General features: G+C 48.9%; 1 protein-coding gene across 1 annotated transcript in view; it reads right to left on the bottom strand.

The window, feature by feature from the left end:
* Imp (IGF-II mRNA-binding protein) overlaps positions 1-20,596 on the bottom strand; it is a 729,352-nt gene that overhangs the window by 616,923 nt on the left and 91,833 nt on the right. The window contains exon 2 of the mRNA XM_071671623.1: positions 5,542-5,611. Coding sequence (XP_071527724.1) covers positions 5,542-5,611 — 70 coding nt within the window. The remainder of the gene's footprint in view (positions 1-5,541; positions 5,612-20,596) is intronic.

Here is a 20,596-nt window from a genome sequence, read left to right as displayed (position 1 = left end):
CTCAAGGGTCGTACCGTCGTGCTCAAGAGTCGCACCGTCATACTCATGGGTCGTACCGTCATACCCATGGGTCGTACCATCATACCCATGGGTCGTACCGTCCTGTTCGTCCTTCCTCCACAACAAAACATTTCATGAAACACTTCACATGGCACTCCTCTTTTTTTCCCCTCAACGACTCTTAAGCATTTTACTCCCGTCACGTGAAACATTTTGAACCACTCGCATTATGTGGTACAGAGCACACCACATTCTCATACTCCCGGACTCGCGTTTTCTTCACTTTAGTTCACTGTGCATTTGTTCACTTATTTCCTCGCTATCGCACTAATCGGATTTCATCACACTGATCTTAATGAAAGACAAGAGGATCTATTAAGTCAATCTTACAAAGTTGCATCTCATACACTACGAGTAAATGTGGGATTATTCATACTAAAGAAGAGATCTTGTATCTCACTTCTTTAAATCACATTCTGGAAGTATATATATATATATATATATATATATATATATATATATATATATATATATATATATATATATATATATATATATCCCTGGGGATAGGGGTTTAAGAATACTTCCCACGTATTCCCTGCGTGTCGTAGAAGGCGACTAAAAGGGGAGGGAGCGGGGGGCTGGAATTCCTCCCCTCTCGTTTTTTTTTTTAAATTTTCCAAAAGAAGGAACAGAGGGGGGCCAGGTGAGGATATTCCAAAAAAGGCCCAGTCCTCTGTTCTTAGCGCTACCTCGCTAATGCGGGAAATGGCGAATAGTTTAAAAAAAAATATATATAATATATATATATATATATATATATATATATATATATATATATATATATATATATATATATATCTTTTTTCACAGCTTCTCTGCTGCTGGAAACACAATTTCAATGCTGACAGTGAAAACGAAAACTTCACTGCAAACGGTGAAAACGCAGCTTCCATGCTAACCATAAGATCACTGGCTTTTTTTACGCCACATCTATCTACTTGCGTAACAAAATGTTACGCTTTCATATTCTTGCTTTCCGATGCTCATACGCTTATTTCAGACGCTCTTCTTCCCCCTGCCCCACTCCGTCTGGTTTCCCGGGTATCTGATCCTTCAGGCTATTAACTGCCGTAGTTCTCATGCCAACGTGCATACCGCTTTTCAGCGAGGGTCTGGTGGACACTGTCTAGGTCCCTGGTGAACCCGTGCAGTGACTGACCCGTGCAGTGACTCCTCCATTCCCCCTCTGGCACTGCCAACCTACACACCCCCACAACTGTGCCACATCTTGGAACTTTTACATATCATACAATGGAATTCAACATGCACTAATACAATATTCAGTATAAAATACATATACTATTGTATAAAATACATATATCTTATATATATATATATATATATATATATATATATATATATATATATATATATATATATATATATATATATATATATATATATATATGAAATCGCACTTCAGTATGAGTTCATATAATCTTATGTAACATGTAATTTTTCGATACAAGTGGCACGACATGTTTCGTGGAGACAATCCACCTCATCAGGTGCTAGAACTTAACAAAGTTATTTCAATCCCAACATCACAACGGAGTCCCGCCTCTATCGTCTACCACTACAGAGCAAGACAGTGTCTGATCTGACCGGTAGTAACCGTTAAAAAAGAGAGTGATTAAGGGAGGTCACAATGGCGGGGGTTGACCTGGGTGTGTCTTGAACATTTTTTTTTTTTTCTATTTTCGAGCCTTGTTAATTTTCTCATAATGATTTGGTTAATGCTAATATGCGGTTTGAAATTGCCAGGGGACAAATTAAAGTTCTTAGTATTAGCAACTAAGATTCAATGACGTGTTCAGTAAAATGTATATAAACTACTGAAGTGCGATTTCGCCTTCATAACTTTCATCACAGACTAGTGTGATTATTATCTATCCATCCATCCATCTATCTATCTATCTATCTATCGAGTCGTGAGAGTCCAAACACCTTGGTCCCACGCGTCTCAGCATCACGACCACCTCTCACACACACACACATCCTCCACGTCATGGGGGTTTGGGAGGGTTAGCTACGGCGGTGCAGTGAGCCAGCACTGCAGTTGCTGTTGAGTTCCCCTCCCTGGCCCTTATTGTCGTCTATCTTTTTCTGCTTTACATACACGCGAGTCGCTGGTATTTTCACACACACACAAACACAAACACACACACACAGTACTCTCTCTCTCTCTCTCTCTCTCTCTCTCTCTCTCTCTCTCTCTCTCTCTCTCTCCGTCTAACAAATAACAGTTAACAACACGACTCGCACGGCTCTTTATCCTTAAACCATCTGTGGTTAGCACGACGCTCCAATCCTGCCTGTAGGCAAAATCCCGGCGTGGGTACACGTAAGGTATATTCACCTCGTTGTCTGCCTCACCTCGATAATGTATACGTATATCTGTGGTAAATTTCAGTCTCCCATCCTCCTCTTTACAGACACTATGTCGGCGCTATGTGTCACTATGGGTCACCCTTCCCCCCCTTGTGATCGGGAGACGGATCGAGTGCATGATCTCCCACGTAACATTGCCTCTTATTAAGACGAAATTAGCAATGTGTTGTTTCTGAAGTGTGCGACCAGGAGAGAGAGAGAGAGAGAGAGAGAGAGAGAGAGAGAGAGAGAGAGAGAGAGAGAGAGAGAGAGAGAGAGAGAGAGTCAGTGTTTACACTTCAGCTAGTCTACATTTCGATTTGGATCTGTTCTAGTGATTCCTTATATATAATATCCCTCATCCTCAGTTCTGATGTGTTAGTCTCCCTCAATGGTCCAATATCGGACCACAATGTCTTGTTTCTCCTCTGGTCAGCCAGGCTGTCTGAGACATCTCTAAGAGCCACGACTGTACGACCTTTGAGGATAATGGTACGACCTCTCGAGCACGACAGAGTACGACCCTTAAGCATGAAGGTTAAGACACCCTTGAGAACGACGGTACGACTCTTCGCTACAATGGACGTGGCCTTTGACACGACCCATAGATCAAGGGTGAGGTCAAAGGTCCAAGTCACCATAGCCAAGGGTCGGACTGGTTTCTCTCGGGGTTCGTCCCGACGCGCTCGCCAGGGTTCAACATCGAGTAAAACCTCGTCAAGTATGGACACCTCTTGTCCATATTACAACCCCGGGATTACTGGAGTGTGTGTGCACGACTGGCGTCTGGTTTGTACACCAACCAAATACCTAACATCATCACGTTTCCATCGCTACAGTGCTCAGGACATAAGCAGATCTTAGTCGACCCGACTCTCAGTGTCTATAGGGCTTTCACAACGCGAGTAGGACGACACCAGTAGACATGGACGCTAAGTTCCCTTGAAACGTAGGCCACAGTGGGGACAAGCCCGTCCACTCCACCGCTGGGAATGAGGGAGGGAGAGGAGGTGGCGACGAACAGTCCAGTTCCTTTGTGAACCTCCATCAAGACCACTTGTGCTGCCCTCTAGATAGTCACACTTGTGCTGCCTTCTAGATGGTCACACTTGTGCTGCCTTCTAGATGGTCACACTCAGCTCACTGATACTATCGTCCAACTCTTCCCTCATCCCATTACTGAGGAAATCTGATCACGTTCTTGAACTACTGTTATGTTATCATCAGCCACATCTGTTATCGCATGTACTGGTCACCCTTGCTTCTACCACAGTCGTCCTCAGCAAAAGCTACTCGTAATAAGTCCTCTTTGTCATTATACTCCAGAAGAATTATGAAGTCAATGACACTTACAGAAAGTACAATCACTATGGTTTGCAGAATTTCGATCAAAAACTTCCTCGGGGGATGAGGTGGTATACAGCTGCTTTTGGCATAGGGGAAAGATATATCAACACCAGATATGGTAATGTGTGTTGTCTTCTGTCGATGGCATGATGCCACACGCCTCTGCCTCCGTCACCAGCACCATCCCATACACTGAGCAGACCGTCTCACACATGCGACCGTCACCAAGCGAGGGGTTCGATCAGACAGGTCGTCAGGCGACAAATGGTAGTTCGAAACAGAGAACGGAATCGTAAGAAAAATATGTATAACTCCTAAGAAAATTCACTCCCATGTGTTGCCCGAACATTGACGCCTTGAGAACGAGGGTTCGACCCTTAAAGGGTCGGGGCTAAAGGTCAGGCCGTCATACCCAAGGGTCGAACGGTCGTGCTCGAGGTATTTATTGTCTTGGCGAATTTCCAGGAGGGATGAGAGGCAGGGCAGCTGTGTCTGGCCTCCTGGTAAGGGGCCAGCAGCCTTGTCCCACCCCCTACCTACCACGGAAGGTGGGAAGGGGATGAATGAGTTCACCCACCCCCTTCCCCTCCTGCCCTCAGGCCACAAGCCGAAGCCAGGTCACCTGGGATTAAGGGAGAAAGGGAGGGAGGAAGGAAGTGTGGAGGAGGGTCGGGGTTAGGGAGGGGGGTATTCGGAGCGATCTAGGTCACAGCAGCTGACCTTCACATGCTTCCCCGTCCCCAGGGATGTGAGAGGTCAAACCTCCAGGACTCGTGGTTGCCACAAGGAAGTTATGAGGTCTCTAAACTGACGCCACCTACTACTTCTGGTCCTCCACCTGCCCAGGTATAGCCCTACGCCATACCAGATCAGTCACCTTATCAAACCATACCAGACCTACATTCTGTAGACTTCATTATCAACGAATAATGAATTGTTTTTGATTACCATATACTTCATATCTACTTATTGGTTTTGTAAACTTCCCCTCACAATACCACTGATGTAGGAGCGTGGGGTAGGTTGCCCACGTCCCTCCATGGGCGGCCGTAAGCCTGGGGAATAAAATGGGTATCCTCACAGGGTTCACGTTACCCAGGGGCACAGACGTGGGCCGAGGACGGAGGGGTCCATGGACGGACGGGGCTGGTCACCCCACCCGTCCCTCGTCCTCCAGACGGCAGTGCAAACCAACTTATCGTTGGGAGGTGAAGGAAATCAACAAGTTACAGTCGTCTCGCCGTGTCTACGGGCACACATCCTCCCTCAGGACCTGAACAAGTTACAGTTAACTTTTCAGGTCCAAGGTTACCGCAGATAACCTCGACAAGGACCAGCAGGTCTCTTGTCATCTTTCCTTTCCATGTACCCACCTTCCTCCCTCCCTCCCTCATGACCTGAACAAGTTACAGTCGACTTATCAAGTTCGAGGAGTTCATCTCGCAAGACCTGAGCAAGTAACAGGTACCTCTCCAGGTCAAAGGGCACCATCCCTTATGACCAGTACAAGTTAAAGTTACCTTTCTAGGTCCAAGGGCACAGGACCTGAACAATTTACAGTTACCTCTCAACTCAAGGACACCATCCCATTGGACTTGAACACGTTACAGCTACCACACCCCAAAGACCAAAAGGAACACACCCACCCGCCTCCCGGAGGGAACCCCCAACACCTACACCCTCAGAAGCAGACGTTACCGTCAGGATGCGTGTGAGGGGTCCCTCCCTGCAGCACAACAGAATGTATGTAGGTATACTCACACTGCTCTTTTGGCTCCTCCGCCCGCCACAGACGGCTCTACGACGATGCTGTGGCCCATGAAGTTGTACCCTGCCAGGACACAAGAACTGGTTAGTCCACACTCTCTAACTGCAAAGCACAAGACATACACATCACAAGCATATCCCAACACCAACACATCTGGAAACATAGAAAACTGACATGGTGCAACTTACATCCTGGCGTAACCCATCTGGTAAATACACAGTTACGTGAAGTAGAACAGACATGATGAGTATTGGAAATTCCTCATCTTCAGCAGGCTTATATCAGAGGGTTACGTTACGTCACGAGAGCTAATAACGCATTACTAATCGTGTCAGGGTGTGACCAGCGTCGGTCCATTTTGTGATAATCACGATATTCACATAAGAAAAATGACGCCATTTGTCCATCTTTTGATTATAATATTGTAATTCTATCAAGTTGGACCTCTTAATCAACATGTTTGATTGAACCTCCTGAAGACGAGGGTTCGATCCTTGTGCAAGAGAGTTCAATTCTTCTGGACGAGAGTTCGACGCTTGGGTATGACAATTCGACCCTTAAGGACGATGGACGTTACGACCCTTGTGTATGATGACCTGGCCTCTGACCTGACTTAAGACTGAGACCAAAAGACCAGGACATCATGCCCATGGGTCGAGCCATCGTGCTCAAGTGGTCGTACCACCTTGCTCGAGCGGTCGTGCCGCCGCGTTCAAGCGGTCGTACCGTCTTGCTCAAGCGGTCGTGTTGTCGTGCTCAAGCACTTGTACCATCGCGCTCAAGCGGTCGAATCACCGCGCTCAAACGGTCGTACCGTCGTGCTCAAGCGGTCGTACCGTCGTGCTCAAACGGTCGTACCGTCATGTTCAAGCGGTCGTACCGTCGCGCTCAAGCGGTCGTGCCGTCGTGCTCAAGCGGTTAATGAAACACACACAGAGTTTTCCCAAACAAAAAGAAACCACCATCACTTAAGACCAAGTCTTGGGCCCTCATAAACCTTCCTCACGCCTCCTAATTGCTCCCAGGACCTGAAATACATAGACCATTTGTCCCCACGTGTACTCCGCTTACGTCCAGGGAATTAAAAGGAGAAAACATTATATCAGTAGACGTGATCAAGTGTGTTAACACGACAATCCATACAGCTATAGTTCCCAACCCAGGCAGCGGAGCATCGCTCACACACCTTGCAGACGATTAGCGAGTTAACCACCGAGTTGAAAACGTAAGAGAAAATGGTGTTGCCATTGCAGACCTAAATATCCACACACACACACAAACACACACACACACACACACACACAAAGTTATCACAAGATGAAATGAGGAATTACATAAAATCTATGGAAATAAATGTTCATAAGATAATTTTTTTTAGATAAAACTTCCCGAGACGTATGTGTTAAGTCGTCCAGCAGTACAAAGGTCCAGCCTGCTGTACGTCAGAGAGGCTGGATGATGATGGATTCCAAGGCATTTGAAAAGGGCTAAAAACTTAGTGGCTATTCTGCTATTCTTAGCGTGATAAAGATATCTAAATACTAACAACTATTTGCAGAGAACTATGTATATATATTATCTTGGCTTCCTTTGAAAATTATAACAAAAACCTAAAAAAACTATGTAAAATCAGATATTTTGGATAAAATCAGATAGGATAAAATCGGATATTTTGGATAAAATCGGATATTTTGGATGAAACCGGATGTTTTGGATGAAATCGGATGTTTTGGATGAAATCGGATGTTTTGGATATAATCTGATGTCTCGGATAAAATCGCATATTTTGGATAAAATCAGATGTTTTGGACAAAATCGGATATTTTGGATAAACTCAGATATTTTGAATAAAATCAGATATTTTGCCTATATATATATATCCCTGGGGATAGGGGAGAAAGAATACTTCCCACGTATTCCCTGCGTGTCGTAGAAGGCGACTAAAAGGGGAGGGAGCGGGGGGCTGGAAATCCTCCCCTCCTGTTTTAATTTTTCCAAAAGAAGGAGCAGAACAGGGGCCAAGTGAGGATATTCCCTCTAAGGCCCAGTTCTCTGTTCTTAACGCTACCTCGCTTATGCGGGAAATGGCGAATATATTTGAATATATATATATATATATATATATATATATATATATATATATATATATATATATATATTCATGGGGGTATTCAAGGTTCCTCAGGACATGTTTTTAGTTACAGATGGATTCCAAAAAAGAAAATGTTACATTGAAAGTAAGAAACATATCAAGAAAATCCACTCAAGTCCATTATGGAAACACAAGACCCTGATTTGTCCTAGGAAACGTTTTCTTCGTTTTTTGGACAAAAATTTCGCATTTCTCGCCGATTCTAAGCGGATTGCCGAAGGTCTCCCAGCCTCGTAGGAACCAGGAGACGAGAGCTAAGAGGGTCCTCGTCTGCTCGTGTTTACACCTACTGTACTGTATTGGACTGAACGATTCCAATAATTTCCTTACTGTAATATGTGAATATTAATCATATCGGCAGGTAATCAAGCCTCTAGCTGGTCTTTCTTTTAAGTACATACATATGTAGCCTGTGTAATTATAATTATTTACAGACATATGTATCCTGTGTAATGAATTATTCATACATATGTATCCTGTGTAATTATAATTACTTACATACATATGTATCCTGTGTAATTATAATCATTCACATACATATGTATCCTGTGTAATTATAATCATTTACATACATATGTATCCTGTGTAATTGTAATAACACACATACATATGTATCCTGTGTATTCATCATAATTACATCAATACAGTATTGTCTTTATGATTCGTGGTATCTTTCTTCTTGTATTTACTATGTAATCAAGTACTGTATGATAACTTTTTGTAATTCGTCTGCTGGTAATTACCTCAAGACCTCTTTTGAAAAGTTCCTAGTCTTACCCCAAATCCCTATAGCCTAACTCTGCTCTATACTCAGTAGCAGGGAAAGGATGAACTTCTGTGATGTTTTAGCCTCGCCAAAGGCGACTTTTCACTCGCTGTGTAACCTCAAGCGGGGGCAAAATGGCGCGAAGTTTGGTAATATCCATATATATTTTTTTTTTCAAGGATTACCTGTTCAATATCTCCCTTCCTTGCGTTTACCTTACGATGACTTCGAAGGTCTTCGACCCCCGGAGATCGAGGTCAGTGCGAGGCGAGCAGCGTGGATGCCGTCTTCTCCAAGATCTCCATCTGATCTCTGTCTTCGGCATTCCACTCATTCCAACCAGAAACAGAATCAGATCGACGGATATAACACTGAATGCTGCCCTAAACCTATTCCTGGTCAGGGGATATGATTTGATGCTATGCCAAGACAAAAGAGCCCCACAAAGTACTTAAACCAAGGGGTATGTATGGTGGCATGCCCTGCCACCTCACCACTCCACAGTCTGCCAACAATATGGTGCATCTCCTCCTTTTTAATCACGGGAGCTGCAAATTACATACACAACAAACAACCACCAATGAATATTCTGATAACTACCACCACTACGCAAAAGACGATCAACAAACATTGACACGACCCCTATCAGCACTACTACTACTACCACCACCACTACCAATACCAGTATTACTACCACCACTACTACAAACATCACATTCCTATCGGAACACATGTTTACAACATACCAAGTCCTGATACAGAGGTCACTCACGTCCTCTCGAAAATAGACCCCCCAACCACTACAGTTACCACGTACCAATACACCAGCTGCCTAGGTCGCTGCTTTTGAGAATTAAATCCACTAGAAATGTTTCACATTTCTTCTCGTCTAAATACATCTAAATACAGTGGCGCTCTTCTGTCTGCGGCATTTGGGGCATCTATTTCAAACGTCATACTCAAGAGGCACGACATTCATTACGATGATACTGAACAGTGGAGAAAGATCAAGATATATATCCGAGTTCCAGAATGAACGTCAAAAATGTTCAGTAAATCCGTTTTCTCACTCAAAATCAGCAATATGGGCGACTGAGTGCTTGTGTCCGCCATGATCACGGGGGTAAGGCAACGCTGCACTTGTGGTCCTGACAAGGACAGATGAATGAATCTCCCGAAGACAAGTTACGTGCAGGTACAACGAAGACTTCTGGAGGTCGACGGAGGCGCGTGGTGCAAGATTAGACACTTCGTAATCACTGCGACACACGACGCCTGAGCCATCAGATGTGGAGCAGCTCCACAAAGTGTGGCAATAAGTCCTTCATAGACAAGTACTGGTTAAGGCACCGTATTTGGGGGTACAAAACCATGCACTAAACAGTCCTGACTCTCAACTCCACAAGGTTCCTCAGAATGACGCTGTCACACTCATCACTACTACTGCTCAATGGAAAGCTTTGGCTTAATTCAAAATATCCTCTTGTACGTCACAAGACACCAACCACTTGCACTTTAACTATGAGAGACTCAATACGACTCTGCTTTACAAAGTTTCTGGGAGCCGCTGAACCCTCCTAAGTCTCGCTGATCACCATCAAAGCTTTAGCGGAACCCAGTTTGAAAACCAGTATTCTAAAGCCTCACACAGGAGGGGGTATCGTAGTGACAATCTCCTGGTGTAGCGGAGATCGGGGAGGTGGCATGACGGCTCCTGGAGCTGCAGGAGTGGAGGACAGACTTCGTGCGTTCAGTGGGGAACGTTTCCCAAGGGTAGGGGAACGTTTCCCCAAGGGTCGGGGAACGTTTCCCCAAGGGTCGGGGAACGTTTCCCAAAGGGTCGGGGAACGTTTCCCCGAGGGTCGGGGAACGTTTCCCCAAGGGTCGGGGAACGTTTCCCAAAGGGTCGGGGATCGTTTCCCCAAGGATCGGGGATCGTTTCCCCAAGGGTCGGGAACGTTTCCCCAAGGGTCGGGAACGTTTCCTCAAGGGTCGGGAACGTTTCCCAAGCGTCGGGAACGTTTCCTCAAGGGTCTATCGTAGAACCTCTGTATACTTCATTATCATACCTGACACTGATGCGAACAATGACAAAAAAATAAGTAATTCACATCTGTGTGTGTGTGTGTGTATGTGTGTGTGTGAGAGAGAGAGAGAGAGAGAGAGAGAGAGAGAGAGAGAGAGAGAGAGAGAGAGAGAGAGAGAGAGAGAGAGAGAGAGTATGCTCGAATATTAATGTCTGTAGCGACTGGCGCCCAGGCGTGTGTGTGTGTGTGTGGGTGTGTGTGTGTGTGTGTGTGTGTGTGGGTGGTTACGGTGTAATACGAAATAAGGGGAAGAAGTGTAGTAAGGGTGTAAAGGGAGTGCGTCTTGGGTGTGCAAGGAGAGGGGAGGGGGGTAGGGCAAGAGAGTGAGTCGTGTTTACCAAGTTTGTTGAAGAGCGGCCAAGGACGGGCCAAGCCTCACACCTCCACTGGTAGAAATACGGCCAGGGGCGGGCCAAGCCTCAACACCTCCAGTAGTTGAGGTGTGGGCAGGGGCGGGCCAAGCCTCAACACCTCCAGTAGTTGAGGTGTGGCCAGGGGCGGGCCAAGCCTCAACACCTCCAGTAGTTGAGGTGTGGCCAGGGGCGGGCCAAGCCTCAACACCTCCAGTAGTTGAGGTGTGGCCAGGGGCGGGCCAAACTTCACACCGTCACATAACACTGGTATAACACTATATTCCTCATAACAACAGTATTCCCCACCTAACCATCATATCTCCCCACACATATAACTGATCAGTCACCCCCACACATACACCTGACCCCAATTATACATCTAACTAGTATCCCTACACATACACATAGCCACTCCCCTAACACATACACCTGACTATTCCACGCACACATACACCTGATCATTTCCCCCACACATACACTTGACCAGTCCACCCACACACACCTGACCATCCTCCCTCCACCCACACACACACCTGACCATCCTCCCTCCACCCACACACACACCTGACCATCCTCCCTCCACCCACACACACACCTGACCATCCTCCCTCCACCCACACACACACATATATCTGACCACTTAATAACACCAGTGAATAATATACAGATGCACATCAGTCACCATTATGGAACCCCTCCCTCCTCCCGGCACCACTTCATTAACACCTTCCCAACCATCACAACAACGGATAGGGCCTTCTCTCTCTCTCTCTCTCCCCCCTACAACCCCATGTTCCCCTGCGATGCTCCGCTGGTATACAACCACAACTCCACCTGTAATGAGGGTGTCTTGATTTACTCCGGGAGCAACGCAGGGGGCAGTAACGTGCTATTCCACCTCCAGGCCACCGAGGGCGACGCTTGTGAGGAAACAGCAGAAAACCACCTTAAAATTACCCATCTGGATGATGTCCAAGTGGCCCTGGGGTGGCCCTACATTCGTGGTGATTACGACCCTGGCCATCCCGTGTCGTGCCCCTGGCCATCCCGTGTCGTGCCCCTGGCCATCCCGTGTCGTGCCCCTGGCCATCACAATACCCCTCCTCCCTACCCATCCATGGACCATTACAACCTCACCCCCCTCTCACTCCACCACCGGACCACTAACCACACACCCGTGGACCATCTCTTCCCCTACTCCCTTGAACCATCATCTCACTCACGAACTTCCATTCCCACTTAAGACTTACTAGCCCTTACCCCAGAACCATCACCCGCACAAACGGACAATCACCCCCCACCCCTGAACTATTATCCTAACACCCCTGAACTATCGCTCAACACCCCAGAAACATCATTCATCACCCCTGGACCATCACCCCAACCCCTTAACCATCACCCACCACCCCAGAACCATCATCCTCACCCCTTAATCATCACCCACCACCCCAGAACCATCACTAACCACCCCAGAACCATCACCCACCACCCTGGACCATCACCCCACCCCTTAACCATCACCTACCACCATTGAACAATCATCCCCACCCCTTAATCATCACCCACCACCCCAGAACCATCACCCACCACCCCTGGACCATCACCCACCACCCTGGACCATCACCCCACCCCTTAACCATCACCTACCACCATTGAACAATCATCCCCACCCCTTAATCATCACCCACCACCCCAGAACCATCACCCACCACCCCAGAACCATCACCCACCACCCTGGACCACCACCAATTGGGGAGGTGACTTGAGGAAAAACGCCACATCCTGCGTCTGGCTTGGCGAATCCCGTTCAAGGGGACAGGTAGATACAGTGGGATGGCTCGTAACGGAGCACCTCTGTAACCCGAGTGACGCAGACACCTATCCACAACTACCATCCCCAACAACCCCATCTCCCGGGGCATCACGTACCACCTCACAAACACCGGCCCGGGTACAGAAGGCGCAACAGACGTGTTGCAGAGGGACATTACAGGTTACAGAACTCAGCGTGAAGACTTGGCGGCGTACAGGCTTCACGAACCATCATCCAGAGCTTTCCATTCCCAGGGTAGTTACCCGAGCTGGCCACGGTCCAGTTATAGTCACAGGCACAGTTACCCAGGAGTCCAGTTATGCCGGGCTCCGGTGTTCCCACCTCAGTTATTCTGGTTCCCAAGATTTCATTTATGACGGATCACGACCTTCCGGCGCCCGTGTTACCCTCAGTCGTCTTGCGCGCAGTCTCCCTCATCTCAAGCTCAACCAGTCAGGTTGAGGTCGTCATCTGTGCGGTTTCCTCAAGTCCAGTTACGGAGGGGGAAGTTCTGGTCGACAGTGGTGGTGGTGCCAGGTAGGTTGCACAGGTGAGGGAGGTGGCAGGCCGTCCGGGTCACACTAGGCACATGGTATGACCTGGGGACTTGATGATTAGACCTGGAGCCTGGACCAGAAATATCCTGGGGGTGGTGGGTGTAGCTGGAGGAGGAGGTGGTGGGTGCTGCTGGAGGAGGAGGTGGTGGGTGCTGCTGGAGGAGGAGGTGGCGAGTGCTGCTGGTGAGGTAGATGGGTTGGCGATGCACTCAAGTCGCGGGATGAGGGAATATTACATTAATGCCACACCTACACCTGCCTCCATCCTTCCCTCCAGGCAGCATCATCACTGTCACCACGAAGGAATCGACCCTCAGGTCCCGCCCAGAGCACCACCTACCCTATGGTGGCGGCGGCAGGCGGGGGGCTGTGGGGGAGGGTGGTTAATGACAGGAGGAGCGGCAGGCAGTCCCCTGTTGCCGCTCCACCGCCGGAACCTTGAGCCGTCCAGGGTCATACCATGTCCCCGCCGCCTCCCGGTGACCTCACCCCATCACGGGAGTCTGCGTCATGCGTAATCACTGCATCGCTGACGTAGGTGAGGGGGATCCGAACCCTTGAACGGAGTATACCTGCAGCCGTCTTCTGAGGTTTTCTATCCCCCTACAGGTCGGGCTGAGTCCGAGGTGCTGCGTTGGGTCGTCGGTAGACCAAACTGTTGGAAGCCGCTGCTCTGCTACACCTTGTCCGTCCTTTTCCGCGGCCGTTCTTAAATTTTTCTGCTGTGCATCTGACGGCTGCCGTACATGGTATTGTCGCTCTCTGTGCGTATCGCACCATTTGACTTCACAGCAATACAGCGTCGTCCATGCTCGTCTTCCCAGTGGGGAATTTTTTTTGAGTGTAGGATGGGCACCATCCTTCGTGGCTTCTCCAGGTGTCGACAATCGTACACCTCCTCCGTCTGCCTTCGGCGATTTCAGTCGCTCCCCAGCGGGTCAGTTCCATTACCGCGTCAATACGGGACTATGTAAGACCTTTGAACACTCCCCCACTCCGTAGTCTTGCCCATCTTGTAGGATCACGTTAGTAGACACGTGATCCCCGCCAAGCACAACGCAACACCAGTCTCCCACCACACCACAACCTCTGCTCCACTAATACCACAAATGTCCTCCACACCGAGAAATCAACGTTTGGATGAAAGAAATGACACTGAAATGGTTTTCAATTTCAGTCAAATAATCACCCACCCTTCACCTGGTCATCTTCCCTTCAGCTACCTACGGTTTCACCTGAAATGGCTACTCACCTTCCCATCTCTCACCTGAGGCAGCTCATCACCTTACCTCCTGCTACCCATCTTTCACCTGAAATGGTTGGTCCCCGGTCCATCCTGCCACCCACCCTTCACCTGAGATACTCGGCCACCTACCAGCAGGTGTCAGCAGGCCCCAGTGACTCGCCCCTTCCCTCACACACCGTCGTCCCCGCCTTGTACTCATGCATGAAGACAGACATTTGTTATATCATGAACGGAATGAGGTGCATCAGTTTGTCCTTCAGTTACGGTGTTCAGTTGTCAGTGACCACCATCACAGTCCACACACACACACACACACACACACACACACACACACACAATGACCTGGGATAGCCATACAGTGAACGTGAGCAAGAACGACCTCCCTCGCGGGTCACCACCTACAGGCTGACCCTGAGACGACCTCCATCACTACCATAAGGCAAGCGGACTTGATCTGACGACCCAACAGGTCTTGCAGTACGACCACACCAACGCGTACTGATTTCTAAGATCCTGCAGTGCAGAAATACCCACAGAAGCCAACCTACAACGACCTACAGTATGGACGCAAGGCAGGCCATGACCTGGGATGACCTACAATTACCTACAGCACAGACACATAAGATAGATCGTGACCTGGGAGGATGTAGTTGTCCACCATGGGCGCACAACCTGAGAAGACCAAGAACCATGCACCACGCAGGTCAAACCTGAGGAGCCAATGCCTAAAGGCATTGTGTGACTGTGACCCAAAGTGGCCGATGGCGGAGGTGTCCATAAGATACCCGTGGCTTGGGACGACCCGCCGAGCCAGCGAACCACATCCACGGAGACCAACGGCGGGAGGGGAAGCTGGGTCGAGGACCCTCAGGCACCTCCCATAACCTGTTGGATCCGGGATGGTGGAGGAAAAAATATATATATGTATACATACTATACATACAAATCACCTCACGTCCCGGTAGTGCGACACCACCAACACGTCTCCCAGTAGACGGGAGGGGAGAGAAGGGGTGTGGCTGAAGGCTGGACGTGGAGGAGGAGGAGACGGCGGTCGTAGAATAGGTTAGGAAGGGAGGAGAGAGAGAGAGAGAGAGAGAGAGAGAGAGAGAGAGAGAGAGAGAGAGAGAGAGAGAGAGAGAGAGAGAGAATCAAAGGAGTCGGAAGGCAGAGTTTATATAGGTGTGTGAGGAGGATGGTGAAACAGACTGTGGCTGGAGAGGAATGACACCAGCCTCCACCACCACATCTCTATAATTACCCCAGGTGACAAGGGCGCCCCCTAGGGGCCAGCCCCGGGACTGTAGGTAGGCCGGGCCACGTTCTTGATCCTCTTCCTCAGCCTCGGTCTTGCCCCTCCCCTGTGCTCTTTCCCCGAGTTCCCTCGCCAGTTGTCACTGGGGGCAACGAGTCTGGCATCACACGGGCGCCGAATCTAGTAGCTGGCGTTGATCCTCGTCAGCGGCTGTTCCCTGCTCACCAAGGACACGTGCAGACAGCGCTGGGTGTCAGGTATGGCCGCCAGGACCTTCCTAAAGCTGTAATTTCCTCATAACATATTATCCTCACCGTGGACACTGTGTACAGGTCCACACTTAATAATATTTTTCCTATTTTTATTCTGTTTCGTCTCACGTGACGCAGTTGACTTTTTTTTTTTTCTTTTTACCCTAGGGCGTCCTGTGATGTCCCACCTGGCGATCATGGTTCATGGGACGTGACACCCAGGCCCCCAGCCAGCCACCCTCCTCCCTCACCACCGCTCTTTCTAGGTCGTATGATGCTGAGAGGGCGATGGGACGTTCACCATCACATGAAGGAACCACAAACACCAGCGATAGCACTAGTCCCCCTTCCGCTACCACCGCCGCTACCAGTCCTTGTCGCAACCACCCATCCCTACCACCTAACACCACCACTACCAACATCACTAATTCCTCCTACCACCACCATTCCTCTCCACCACCGAATCACCAATCCTTAAGACCAACACCACTCACTCTATAACCAACACTCCTTACCACCACCGACCCTACAATCAACAATCCCTATCGCCATCACACCACAATCCCGGCAACCTACAATCCCTACCACCACCACCACCACAATGCCGACATCCAACATTCCCCACCACCACCTGCGCCACTACGGGCCACCCACACAAGGTGATTTTGTTAAGATGACAAATACATCAGGAAAACGTGTAAATATTTAGAGAGGCTGAAGGCCATCCGGGGGACCAATGGTTTTACCCAGAGCTGTGGTGCATGACGGACGGGCACCTGGTGTGGCGACTCCTGCACCACACCCCTGGGTGGGGTGTAGGATGACGGCTCCTTGGCCCAGGACCTCCCTCACCAGTAGCTCTGGTGCATGACGGCCGGGGGGAAGGACTCCAGTAATACACCCTGAGGTGTAGGATATCTTGATCCTAGAACCCATTCTTATCAACAGGCGTACTCGATCGTCCTAATCATTGTCATCACCCAATTATCAACTTCCCGATAATAAGTGATGCCGTCATTTACTTCATTATGGAGATGTATTTACATATTCATCAAGCGTGTTTTTTATCCTCTTTGAAAATCATGTTTACATCGAGCGGAGGGAGTGAGGCGGCCAAGTCGAGGGAGGGAGGAGGTGTGCTCTCCTCCCTCGCCACCCATGCATTACAGTAAACAAGGACCTGGTCCTACCCCAGCCTCCAGCACAGTATACGTTGTATCCGCCGTCGGCTCCCTCCCCCTTCGTCTGTGTGGGACGCACAGTAGAGACGTCTAGTACTTCGGGGGGGACTGACCCAACTGACTGATGGCTTAGCCGAAGCTTCCTGAACATGAAGGTTGTTGCCATCCCAGGGTTGTGCCGTCGGTTGAAATAGAAAAAAAAAAAAGGAAACCATCCCTAAAGTAGAACTTACACGAATCGAGCAACATCGTCCACATGCAAGACTTCCTAATACCGGCAGCTTCCTAAATAGACTCTTGCGTAAGAGTGGCTATGTTGTTGAGAGATTACAGCAGCTGCCTGACGTACGAAATACAAAAAAGAAACAGTTCTACAGGATCAAAAGAAACCCGTAACTAAGAGGCGTCTCCCGCGTGCGATGGAGTGTTATTGAGCAAGGTCGTCGAGGGAAGACCTATACCGCCTCGCCACTGAGGTAGGGCGAGACCTGGGGGAGCGCAATGCCTTTTAGTGGCAGCTGGCAACGACGTGCAGGGCCAGCTCCCTGGCATGCCACAGCCGCCCCCCAATGGAGACACCTCCCCTTGGAGACGAATCCCTTTAGCTTCGAGCCGACCAGCTGGCAACGGTGCAGGCTGCCGCCGCCATCACTAGCGTGGAGGGACGAGAGGCACGTCACTTCAGCCTTAACAACCATAACCAACGACCACCACGGGCAGCGCCGCCGCGTCCCAGGTCCTCCCAGACACTAGTAAATACCTGGAACTGGTCTTTCGAGGCACTGGCGACGGCGCAGACTGGCACTGTGGCACCCGCGACGCCCGGCTGGCCGAGACGTCGCTACTACGCACACTGCATGGACGCTGCTCATCAATCCTGACCCAGGAAGACAAAGTATGGACGGGACGCAACGTGGAGAGCAAGAGTGAGTGTGAGATACGGTGAGGCGAGGCATGTATGACCCCGTGGAAGCTAGAGGTGTCGTTAAGACTGGGGCTGAGGCTGCCCGACCTCCTCGCCTCTGGTCCTGGGTCTGCCCCAGTTACGGCCGTGAGCACTAAAATTAGGCTCGGGCTAAAGGCGGCCTGGTGAAGATGGATCCTCCCTCACCGAAACATTTCCTCTCTTTTTTCTTTTTACCTTCTATCAGCGACTCATCTGTCAGAAACATGGCGGTGGCGGCTGCCTCATGACTACCAGGTGAGACCAATCACTCCCCAGGCCGCACCCTACACCGTCCCAGCCTCCAACACTCCTCCCTCACCTGCCTTCCTTCCACCTGTCCCCACTAACTTATCCAGACCCAACTCGTGCATGTCCCTCCTCCCCTTTCTGCCCTCAGTCTTACGTCATTTGTTCTTTACAAGAACAGTGTTCCTTGTTCATCTATGGAGGAATCAAACTGCATCGTACATACGTTGTACATATCGTCACATACTCCTTGTTAATGTTAGCATTACACTGCCGGGCTAAAGCTCTGCCCCACCCATGGTGGAGAGAGAGGGAAGCATGGGAGGAGGAGAGCGTCTGTGGTCTGGATGGCTGATGCACAGACGGAGACGCACCAGAGGAAGAGTTTCCTGAAGCAAATAACTAAAATCAAGAAAAAGTTTAGAAAAAAGATTTTTATTTTATTTGGGGTATCATATATATATATATATATATATATATATATATATATATATATATATATATATATATATATATATATATATTAGTGTAAGCTTTGAGCAGGTTGTCTCTAACGCACACAGAGTTGAATACGACAGCATATATAGTTATTAATCTTTCTTATGTTCTCTAATTTTCTCAGTATTATTCTACCATTAGGTGTGTGCTCTCCAACACCAGTTGTCTATAATTATCGATTTATTTCATTCAAGCTTTCGCCTTCACAGAGGCATCATCAGGAATCTACAAAAAGGGGAAAAAGATGCGTCACAAATCCTGGCCTTCTTGAGAATAGCAAGGTCTGGTGGGGCTGGCGCCTCTGTTGGCGTCCGTTTTCAGACTGATGCAATACATAGAGTAAATCCTTAAGGAAACTTTTGATTCCAGAAAGATTCTTCCCTCTCATGGGTCATGAGAGAGAGAGAGAGAGAGAGAGAGAGAGAGAGAGAGAGAGAGAGAGAGAGAGAGAGAAGCCACGGTATCCCTGGGTCAGCTGAGCCGCCTCTCCCATCATGTCATCCACACACACACTGGGAGGAGAAGACGCCGTACGTTAAGGCTTCACCGTGCATGACTGATGCTACGTTTGATAGGCAGTGGTTGTGTTTTATGGACGGGGGTAAGATTCTCCTGAACTTGGCCAGAGGCACCACAAACTCGAGCCACACATTTGCTCTTCTGGCCATATATCATTAAACCACCTTTCTATCTAGCATCACATCCACCTCCACTCACGTTCGTCGCGCGCCCGTAATGTCACTCCTGCCTACGTCAGAGCACCTGACATGGTAAACAAAAGTCATTAAACCCAACAAGTAACACGACAGACGACGCAGTGCATCCTCTCCTGCGTCAGCCTCCAGCCTCCTCCAAGTTTGAGGTAAACCTAACATTACACACACACACACACACACACACACACACACCACACATATAGTGGATGAATATTACACAAAAGTGCACTTGGGAACTTATCGTGTTTCATTTCCCCGTGGATTCATATGAATATATATATATATATATATATATATATATATATATATATATATATATATATATATATATACGAGAGAGGTGTTGGTGGTCACCCCACACCCTTCGGTATGAGGCCCCTCGCAGGTGAGACCTTGGGAGGGGCTTGAAGTCCCATGGTGAGGGAGGCCGCACCAGCTAATGTGATAAAACCTGGTTTATCACCAGCGTTCCTCCCGGGACGCTGTGTAATGACGGCCCAACCTCCTGAAACGACGAGGGTGCCACGGATGTCGGGTCAGCCGTACTCATCCACCAGTCATTAACAAGACAGGTCGTCCTCACCCACGCTTGCGAGACGACGGTCGTCCTCACCTATGCTCGGTCAGGACGACTCGGAGACACCTCCTCAGTCTGTGGCGTTGCTGGTAAACTGACGACGAAAAGCCGGACTTCGACAATGTAGGAAATACATCAGGAGCCGACCTACACCACATCCTGGCCAGGTATACTGAACTATGGCACCGTGCTTCATGAACTTGCTCCCCCAGTACACCAGCACCATTGTCTCTCTCTCTCTCTCGCCCTTCCATTCTGTAAGCGTTTACTCGCCTCTACAACGCGACGGTGCGACCATTGAGCACGACAGCACGACAGCACAATGCCACGACCCTTAAACACGACGGTGCGACTCTCGAGCACGTCGGCACATCCCTTGACCATAATGGTGCGACGTTACGACT

The sequence above is a fragment of the Panulirus ornatus genome, chromosome 16 (genome assembly GCF_036320965.1).
Source record: "Panulirus ornatus isolate Po-2019 chromosome 16, ASM3632096v1, whole genome shotgun sequence".
Classification (NCBI taxonomy): domain Eukaryota; kingdom Metazoa; phylum Arthropoda; class Malacostraca; order Decapoda; family Palinuridae; genus Panulirus; species Panulirus ornatus.
Note: the sequence above shows the minus strand (reverse complement) of the source record. Positions and strands in the feature narration are given on the sequence as shown.